Genomic DNA, 11,024 nt, shown 5'->3' with positions numbered 1-11,024 from the left:
TACAGCTGTATACAATTACATTTGAATAGTCAGTAAAGTTTACATAGGTCTAAAATGCACCTGAAAGATTAGCATTCAACTAACAAGACAAAACTTAAGTTTTATTATTATTTCATTATAGGATAGTAGTGTAAGCTGCAATGATACTATTGTTTTAATAAATGTATTAATGAGGATATGAATAACTGATTTATGAAATGAAAAAAGGAACCTGCTATGTGTATGTAGTAAAGAATATGTTTAAAAAATAATGTTGCACAAGATGTGAACAGAACAATATTACTGTTCTAGAGCAAGTTCTAGGCAGTCTAGTCTCTTCTTTAAATAAGGAATGCTGTGAGACCTCTCTGTGCCTCCACAGGTATCTGATTATTTCTTTTGCTTTACATTTCTCTTGCATATTTGAAGCCGGCATTGCTTTTACAAAGCACACATGAAAAAAAGTCCGTTTAGTTATTTACTGCTCTGTGACATATTACTGAATTTTCTAGTTTCTTGCTTCACTTTTTTTTTTTTGTTTTTTACTGTTTGGCATCATTTAGTCTGAAACAGAACTTTTATTTGCCTTTAGGGGTATTTATAGAGTTCTGTCATATCCCATTCTGCATTAATCCACTGCCTGCAATTTCTGTTTCAGTCCTTTCTCTGGGAACAAAATAAAAGAGAATTATGTTGGCTTTAAACAAGAAGATATTGAAAAGTGGAACATTTTAAATGCTAGTATAGTGGTTCAGATATACTGACCTGCAAAGCTGTAAGCCTTTTTTTAAACCCTGTTAAATTGCACTTGTACTGTATAACGTCAAGTTGCTTACAGGTTTGCACTGTAAGAAGAATGCCAGTGTTGCAATGGAATTACTTTAACAGAATGTTAAGAATAATTAAAAAGTAACAAAATATTGTGATTTGGCTGCTTTCATATCTGCATATGTTTGTCATGTGACCTATTTTCACTTTCTAAACATTTAGAAATGTTTTCTATGTAACTTTGTTAAAATAAACAACTACACCCATGAATGATCATAAGTAGAGTTAATGTTTAAAGTAACCCTGGACATTGTGTAAGCAAAACATAATCACAGAAAAGGTTTATACCTGTACACCAGTGTAATCATTATCTATTGCTTGATGTTATGCTTTTAAAAATGATATCTGTTTTCAGTAGAAAGGACTTGGGTGCTTAGCTGGCATGGCTTTGCACCAATCATATCCCATGTAAACTTGCTGGACTTGTTTGTCTCTTGCTTTTACAGTGGTATGCTGCACTTCATCTTCAGTTTTAGAGCAACCCTGTACACAGAATTTCCATTTCTCCCTAAATTCAACTTTTCTGCTTTGTTTCACTGCTGAAATAATCAAGAAGACAACATGGCAAGATTGCTGTCAACCTTAGTTTCTGCAAAATGGCTCTCTGGGGTAATCAGATCACAGCACCCTGGACTTGGACTGAGTTTGCAGGTGTTGGATATAATACCTTTCCCTTCAAAGGGAGACCCCAGGAAGGAATATGAAGAAAAACACATACCTGGAGCCTTGCTTTTTGATTTGGAAGAGTGTAGTGACAAGAGTTCACCATTTCCAGAAATGCTACCAAGTGCAAAACAATTTTCCAAATATGTTGGAAACTTGGGTATTAGCAATCAGACTCATGTTGTTGTTTACGACAGGAGTGATTTGGGAAGCTTTTGTGCCCCTAGGGCCTGGTGGATGTTCAGAGTTTTTGGGCACAGTTCTGTGTCTGTGCTAAATGGTGGATTCAAGAACTGGCTGAATGAAGGGTATCCAGTAGATTCTGGAACTGGAAAAAGCACTTCAGCAAAATTCCAAGCCACACTCAACAGATCCCCGGTGGTAAAGTTTGAAGACATGGTAAAAAATTTGGAGTCAAAGCAGTATCAAGTGGTTGACACAAGATCAGAGGGACGATTTCAAGGAACAGAGCTGGAACCCAGAAAAGGTATTGTGGAAAACCATGTTCTGCATTTTGTTACAAATTAAGTGGTCAGTTTTTAATTTGGGTGAAGTAGCATATCTTTTTGCCAAGAACTTGACAAGATAATGAAGAGAACTGCAAAAAATTCACAGACCTAGAAAACAGCAAAGAGCTCGTGAAATTTGATTTGGTCCCAATCCAGTTCTTTTCAGTGAGTTCAGTTACACTCACTTCTGTTTAGCAGTGTTAACCTTTGAAACTTAGTCTCTCTTTCTTCCTACATTTTAATACGTTCTCAGCAGAAAAAAAATCTGGCTTGCTGCATGTTAATTTCTGATGGGACTGTTGTTTTCCAAACCTTGCCTGTGTGCAGATGTTGTTTGCTTGCTTTGTTTGTTTAAGTAATGCAGATAGCAATTTAGAATTGTTCAGTCTCTTGTTTTTGTAAACACATGCATTCCTTTATAAGGCAGATACACCTTAAAAAATGGCCAAAGGGCAAAATGCGTCACAACTTGCATGTCAAGTACTTTAAAAATGCTTTCTGTTCTTCAGGGTTCTTCAGAAATTGCTGAGCAGTTTCCTGATGACCTGAGCCTTTAATGTCAACCCCTTTCCCAAGAAACGATGCAGTGTTTGCCAAAATAGCCTGGTAATACAAACTCTTTATGCAAATTCAAGGATGGCAGGGATTATTTTTCTCAGTTTCTTTTTGCATGCTTCTGTTTTTCCTGCTTTGAAATATTAGCTGCAATTTTTGATTACCTATGAATATGAACTTGTCTTGCATGCAAATTCTGACGTTTGCCAGCAGTAATACCTTTGGTCTGACACAAATTTAATTCAAAAACTGCCTGTCTGTCTAGAAATCCGGGTCTATATCATATATTCGAAATTCCAAGATGTTGAACACGATATGTTCGAACTTGGAATTTCTAATATTGAAAACATCGAATGCTCAGAATAGCGAATTTTTTCCCAGGAAAAAATTTGCTGTTCCGAGAAACATACACACAACACAAGCACACCAAAATAAATAAACCACACACATACAGTTAACAAAACCCAACCCCACACTAAACCACACATACATTACTAACTATCCACTTACCTTAACCCGCATCCTAACCCTAAGGTCCATAACTATCACACACATACCCTACGAAACTATACACAAACAAAGCAATAAATACACACACATATAGTTAACAAAACACAACCCTACACTACACCATACATACATTACTAGCTATCCACTTACCTTAATCCGCACCCTAACCCTAAGGTCCATAACTCTCTCATCACAGTAGAGGAAATAGCAAAGCTATGGAATGGCCCACCGAAATCTTGCCCTAGGTAAGATTTTGATGTTCCGGGGCTTTGCTATTTTCAACATTTCATGGTTTGGGTTCGACGTTTTGGCATTCGGTGTTTTCTGTGTTCGGAATTTTGATATAGACCCTAGAAATCCATACTGGGATGGGACTGTTGTGTTTACACTTGCTAAGTGTTACACTGCATATTAACAGCATGGAACCAGAGCTTTGTTATGCCTTCATTTACTTATTTTCTAAAGATTACAGAGATGGGCATGCATGTGCAGTTTGTAGTACTGCTAAATATAGTATACGTCTCCATTTTACATTTACAACCTAAAAAGCAAATTAAATAATACTATAAATTGGGGAGTAAGTGATTCATTCAACCATCTGCCACTTGGGTGAATTACAGTTTTTTTGTTACTTTGACCAAAAAGCATGTTCATCTAATTGGGTCACTGCAAAAGATAGTTCTCCTTTCCACAAAAGTGCATTGACCCCCATAGTTAGTTGTACTTTTTTCTATGTGCTTTTTCACACTGTGTATACCAACCATCCGATCTCTCGCTATCAGCCATGATCTGTCCTTGGTATAGTTGGCAAGGTTGACAGAGGCAGCCTTAGCAGTGGTTTATGCCCTCACTCTCATCCCAGCAATGGTTACATATTTATGAAGCCTAACTCCTCCCCTAGGTGGAGGATGAATGATTTGCATCTGCATGTGCACCGAAGGGACTCTAGTGGCCCCTTGTGAAGTGAGTGCATGCTGCTGCGCAGTTGCACTGAAAGTTACTAAAGCACCTTGGTTACTGAGCATCTTACGTAAGACCACCTCTTGCAGTGAAACTCCCTCTGTATGGTATTGGATTTCCTTACACCATCGCCCTCCCTCCTAGTATTGGATGCCCATCCTTCCCTGTCTGAACTGTCATTCTTCTAGCCACTAGTAAATCTCAGGTTACTTGGACCAATTCAGGGCTTTATCATAGCAAATAACATTAACAGCACAGGTGCACCTTCTGCACTGGATGGAGTGACAGCTTTGCCTCTCCATGGTAAAGCATATTTGTTTATATTTTGTTCAAACACACTTTTTCCAGCTGGACATGCATTTGGGCAAATGTTATAGAAAGTGAACGTCATAGATCCACATAAAGCATTTGTTAGTTGCATTAGATGTTGGCATAATGGTTAAGGTGTTTTCCTTGCAGACCCGAGGTACAGGGTTTGATTCTTCTATGGGGTAATTGGCTAGGTTTAAAATTTTCCCCAACGTTAGCTAGCCTAGTACTAATCTATGAACTTAGACCTTTACTTGAGTATGGAATAACAATATGGAAGCCTTGTAAGAAAATAAGCATGAAAACGTGTACAGTGTCTCATAGATATTTCAGAGGAGACCTTATTCAGGTATATAAGGCATTTAGAGACTACTACCTTTGGGAATGTTTGGGTTTATCAAAAACTAGTAGAGAATCATCAGACAACGTATGTAGAAGGTTCTATAGGAATGAAAAGTACTAATTGGCTGTCAGAGAGCAGCTGATGCATCAAATAGACTACTAAATTATATTAAAGCAAGCACTAGTTTAGATATTTTAAATAACAGCTTGGACAAATAGTAAGATCAACTGTTTTGGTATATTGGCAGGCTAGACAGGCATTAATCCCTGTGTTTAAAATATTTGTATATATGTATGCAAGTGCTAATATCTCATTACATAAAGATACACATACACGGATGTATGAAAATTCTTATGTAAATGCTTTCATTTTTTGTCACCCATGCTCATTGGTACAGTGTGGAAAAGCAGTAATAACATCAGTATTTTTTGTCTAGTATACTGTATTTTTTTTCTTTGGTTCTTGCTACAGCTTTTCTTGCTATGGATTTGAGTTTGGCAGGCTCTTCTCTGACAACTGAGAAATGTGTCCTTGCACCTTAAGTATTGGGGGTGTAGTTTTTGTAAGTTCATCAGGAGAATGAGACTTCATGATGAAATCATATACTGGGGCTATATAGCATTTGCACTGAAGTCTTCTACCCTTGGAGGTATGATATTTGCCATCCATCCTTCCTGTGGTGCAGCAGTCATCATCCACCACTCTTTCAAAATTCAGCTGTGAGCTGTTGGCCTTCCAGCAGGTGCTTCAGATCTGGTTTGAGTGACATTTCCTTGTTCTGTAGCCCATGTTATCTGTGAATGAGTGATCCATTCTTCAGGCAGTTTGTCCTGGTTGAAATGTCTGCTGTCCATAATCACCAGTCCACAGGACACCAACAGGAGATGGAAGGAGTATTTCCAACAGCTTCTGAATGAATAAAACCATACAGAAGCTGTATTACTCCAGACACAGCCTGTGATTAGAGAAGAAAAGAAGCCCAAATAAGTAAGGATAGCACTAAGGAAAATTAAGTCAGAGAAAACATCAGGCTCAGATGGGATCACAGCAGATGCCATAAAGATTCTGGGTGATATGGGGGAAAAATGACCTCTGAGGGTACTCCTAGCATTAGGGAGAGAGAGGTGTATACCAATATGACATGGAGATTTAGCCTACTCATGCCACTGTACAAAAACATAGGAGATATACAAATGTGGGCAATTGAGTGGCATCAAACTCCTGTTACATTGCATGAAAGTTCTGGAGAGGGTGATTGATAAATGGATTCACAGAATAGTAGAAGGCAAGATGGGAGATCAGCAGTCTGACCTGATGTTTGCAGTGAGATAGTTGAGAAGAAGCTAGAGATGAGAACAAAGTCCAACTGGGCATTCACATACTTGGAGAAAGCATATGACAAGTTCCCAAGAAAGCTGATTGGGCAGTACTGTGGTGACCCAAAATCCAGGAAACATTAGTAGGATTAATACAGGCTATGTACAAGCACACAATGACTCAAGTATGAACAGTGTTTGGTCTCTCAGATGGGTTCCCAGTGGGAGTTGGTGTGCCGCAGTGTTCAGCCCGGAGCCCACTGTTGTTCATACTGGTGATGGACTACATTAGTAAACAGGTCAGAGGGGACAGATCAACAAAGTTGTTTGATGACAATGTGACATTACAGGCAAACTCTGAGCAAGAACTTCATCGAAGGATATGGGAATGGAATGCAAAACTGAAGGCACATGAAATTAAATGAAACACAGATAAGACCGTGATAATGGCAGCCAAATGGGGAAGTCAGAATTAGCTGAAAATCGAGATAGAAGGTAAGACAGTGGAACAGGTTAACAGCTTCAAGTATCTAGGAGGGGTGGTTGAAGAGAAGGGAAGTCTGAATGAAGAGGTCAAAGCTAGAATCAGAGGGGCTGCAGTAACTGGCATAGAGTCTCAGGTGTAGTGAATGACAGTAGAATGCCAAAGAAGCCAAAAAGTAATGTGTACAAGACAGTGATGTGACCAGAACTACTATGTGGTACAGAAACCTAGGCAATAAAGGTGGAGCAGATGAAGCTACAAGTGATGGAAATTAAGTGCCTGAGAAGGGTGGTAGGATGCACAATGTGGAGCAGATGAAGAAATGGGGACATAAGAGCAGAAGCCAAATTAACTCCAGTTGCAGAAAAGATCAAAGAGAATATATTACGGTGATTTGGACACCTACAGAAAAGCAGCAGACAATCTGGTGGATAAGAGTTGGGACAGGCAGGAAGAAGATGAGAGGAAACAAGGACGTCCATCAAAGAAGTGGTTGGATTGTGCGTGAGAATATCTGCAGCAGTCAGGCATGAGTGTTGAAGGCAGAAGTGTGCATTGTATCAAGAGGGATTGTGATGGTTAACATGAAACCCCAACCATGTGTAGAAAATGGGAAAAATGGGGTTTGATGATGATGATTTCAAATATAGATCAGCAATAATCACTGATTAGTTAGTAAATAACCATTGTCTATACTTGTCTGAGACCAAAATACAAGCTGGAGACCTCTAGTGCTTTACTTGGGGTATTCAAACCTAAATGAAACATCAAAGGAAGGAGTAATAGGTTTGATTTAAATGTGGTGTTAATTGCTACAATTCAAGGAATAGCTTAACCTTGTACACAGATTTGCATGGCTCAACACCAGAGTACAGTACCTTTAGCTAAATAAGCTCTGTGAACCTTCATCCCTCCATTTCAGGCATATTGTGATGTTTAACCATCAGATTTACCTCTTTTCTCAAGGCCAGATGGTATTTAAACAGTGGAAAGTACCCTTACACCCCTACTGATTTCCACAGGGTATTTTCCCTGTTCACTCAGTGTCTCTTGTGCTGGTGGATCCCCATTATATCCAGAACCATTCAGATTTCTGAAGTGAACTATTTTGTCTTCATTACGATTGGAATAGGTGGCCACTTTTCCTGGGGTTAGAATCTTCAAGGTTGCCAGATAACGCAATTTGAATTTTAAATTCAGTGATCTAAAAAGCCTTAGTGTGGGTATGAAAGCTTCATGCTGCTTTTATGTGGCTACGGAGTAGTTGTGCCCCATGAAAACTTGCTTTTTTCAGCCCAGAACAGCTTGTTACCTTTGCTTAATTTTTTTTGTTTGAAAGAGTAAGATTCAAATCTGACTTATAGGTTCATAGGTAGATATTAGGCTATCGGCCCTAGGGCCTATACAAGCCTAGCCAAAAAGGTACCCTGGCTTTCACCACTCAAGAAAATTATTTTCCTGTGCCCCTGTCTAGCAGAGCCATAGATGTATCCCCGGGGTGAATTTCCTATTTCCCATCCAATCATCAAGATTTTTCTTGAGTGCTAATGAGGAGCTTTGTTTGATATAGATAGGTAGTTTGTTCCAGAGTATGGGAAGTCTCTGGGACAGGAATCTATCCCTTCAGCATGTTATGTTTATTGTGGTGACAAGGTTTAGGTCCCTAGAGCGTGTAGCTCAGAGGGATTTCTTTAAGGGGAACATGTCCAACAGCTCTGGGTTTGATGTAGCTTTGTATGTTAGGCAGAGATCGCCTCTGAGTAGGCTATATGTGACAGAGTAAAGCTGGAGTTTTTTGAGACCATCTGCGTAGGGCATCTGTTTGAGGCTGGTAATCCTCTTTGTGAGGTATTTCTGTGGCCTTTCCAGTTGTAGATGTCTTGAGGTACATACCAAAAGGGACGTTGTACTCTATAATGGGGCTAATGAGTGATGAGTAGAGAGGAACAATGACCTCTTTTTCCTGGATGAGATACCTTTTGTGATGAGGTATGCCACATAGAAGGATTTCCTAAATACTGTGACAATGTGAGTATCAAAGGAGAGACTGCTATCCACCTGTGTCCCAAGGTCTCTTATCACACTTTTGGTGTTAAGTAGACTACCACCTATGTTGGTAGCTCATGGGTACAGAGTTTTTACCAAAGGGGATGACAATGCACTTTTTGGCATTGAACTTGAGGCCATGGCTTTGACACCAGGCATCTGTCTCAGTGAGGCCCTTTTGTAGGATGTCCACATCGTTAGGAGTTTCAATTATGGCTCCTAGTTTGCAGTCATCTGTGAACTTCATTAGCCAAAGACCTTCTGTGTTAGCCTGTACTTCAGAATAGTAAATACCAAACAGGAGAGGACCCAGGACTGAACCCTGTGGTACTCCACTTGTCACTGGTCTGTAGTTGGATTTGGAGTCTGCTACTTTCACAGTGTGGGTTTTGTCAGTGAGCCAGTTGGCAACCCATCTTGTGACGTAGGGCTTTATACCTAGTTTAGTGAGTTTATCTATAATTCCAGAGTGGGGGATGGTGTCAAAAGCCTTGGAGAGATCTAGATAGGCTGTGTGAACCACCTTACCATCGTCTACAGCTTTGGTGACTGCTTCAAAGAAGTTTAGAAGACACGATCTGCCTTTTACAAACCCGAACTGGGTGGGGGTCCAGAGTTTGGAGATTACCAATGTCATTGCTTATAAGTTCCATGATGATGCGTTCCATGGCCTCGCAGACCAAGCTTGTTAGGCTAATGGGGCAATAGTTCCTGGGGTCCGTGGTGGCTCCCCCTTTGTGGAGTGGGGTAACTCACTGTGTGCCATTCAGTGGTCATAAAGCCTGAGGTGAGGCTATGATTGAACATGGTGCTTAGGTGGGGTGCCAGTTCATTCTGTAGTTCATGTAGAACACAGCCTAGGATGTTGTCAGGTCTCATGGATGCTGTGTTCTTGGCTTTGGAGAGTTGTGTTTTTTTACCTGTGCAGCCATGATTACAGGAACTTTGCATTCTTTCGGTGTAGAGATGGGCCCTTTAGGGGGTGAGGGGAGGGGTAAAGTTAGCACTGAACCTATCTGCCAGGATGTTGGCAATATCAGTTAGTTTTGTATATTTAGTGCTGTGGTCTGTCAGAAGTAACATGCTGTGCTCACCAGGGTATCCACTGGGCCCACTTTAACATAATTCTGTGTTATTCCCTCAGCCCTTCTTGACATTTGGGTTATTGGCTTCAAGGTTTATCTCAGCTGGTAATATTTTCAGGGCTTCCCCAGTGCGCATGCATTAGCAGCACACTCCTCAGATTTTGTTTGCTGCTGTTCTGGTCAGACGAGATTCCCCAGCACTCTGAAGCAATTTTTTGTCAGATAAGTGAATTTTGATTAATTGGTATTTAATTTCATCTTGGATATAACCTTCCTTCTTTCTTTTAATGGGATTTTTCAAAGTACCACCTCATGATATACACTCACAATGTATATATCGTTTAGGACATGACCACTGGCCATCTGCTTGGGTGAGATGCTATCCTCTCAGCTTCCTAAAGGCGCTGAGATGGATAAAGTTACATTTTCTGACAAAGATAAATATGGAGAAAATAAAAAAAGACCAAGGATAATGCATGGAATAGGATAAAAAGTATAATAAACATGGAATCAATAAGAAGAGAAAGAAGAGGCAAATGTCTGCAGACTCCCCAACTCCGGCTCTGAATGACAATTCATCAGGACATTCTCCATCTTTGGCGCCAATCTTTTAGAGTTTGTCCCAGCACCATCTTCCAGTGCTTTCATTGAGTGACTTTGAGGTTATTATGAACTGGGATCATTTCCCAAAAATAATTTTGTTGCCAGTGTCTCACTCCTCAGAAAGGGATTGCCCCTGGGGTTTTGATCTTTTGATCCGTTAGTCTTGGATTTGTGGCCAGATTGGAGACCACCTCCCTCAGCAATGCTGGCTCCATTCTTGGTATTTGAAGCTTTTGATAAAATTTTTGCCTGGCAACCAATTCAGGAAGGAAACATATCTCGTACATCAGCTCTTCAGATTTTCCAATGCATCTATTGCTATCAGCAATCATCATCTTTCCCAGGGACAGCCCATTTCGTGGAGTCTAACCATTCCTTAATCTAGGGATGAAGGGCACTACTGACTCTTTTTCTTCATCTGAACAGCATGTAAAGTACAAGTGCAAGAGGACACACTTGGACACCCCTCAGGAGTCACTCATCAAGTGTACTAACCTCAATGAAGGTGAAGGGACCCGTAGATCCCCTAGGGGAACACTTCATGTGAGTTAATGCAATTGTTAACACTGGTGAAACTGGCCTACTAATACCATTTCTCCAGATGAGATGAGGAGGGTGTTTTTCAAGCCTTTTTAGTGGGTTCATCTACCTCATGGGTGTTCCTACCTGCTGATTGACTTATTGACATTTTCACAAAGGATTTGGTGGGATCCTGATAGGATGGAACCAATCCCCCAGAGACCAGAAAAGGTACTTGTCCCTCCCAAGGATCATCCACATTTGAGCAAGAGTCCTCTTGTAGATTCTATTGTTACTGGAGCAACCACCAAGAAG

General features: G+C 40.2%; 1 protein-coding gene across 1 annotated transcript in view; it reads left to right on the top strand.

Moving 5' to 3' along the window:
- The first annotated feature begins 1,139 nt into the window (after positions 1-1,139).
- Positions 1,140-11,024, top strand: part of LOC122787170 (thiosulfate sulfurtransferase-like) — a 71,226-nt gene continuing 61,341 nt past the window's right edge. Inside the window, exon 1 of the mRNA XM_044053747.1 lies at positions 1,140-1,957. Within this exon, the coding sequence (XP_043909682.1) occupies positions 1,369-1,957 (589 nt within the window). The 5' untranslated portion in view covers positions 1,140-1,368. The remainder of the gene's footprint in view (positions 1,958-11,024) is intronic.

The sequence above is a fragment of the Protopterus annectens genome, chromosome 13.part0, assembly GCF_019279795.1.
Source record: "Protopterus annectens isolate FY-2018-M chromosome 13.part0, PAN1.0, whole genome shotgun sequence".
In the NCBI taxonomy this organism is placed as follows: Eukaryota; Metazoa; Chordata; order Ceratodontiformes; family Protopteridae; genus Protopterus; species Protopterus annectens.
Note: the sequence above shows the minus strand (reverse complement) of the source record. Positions and strands in the feature narration are given on the sequence as shown.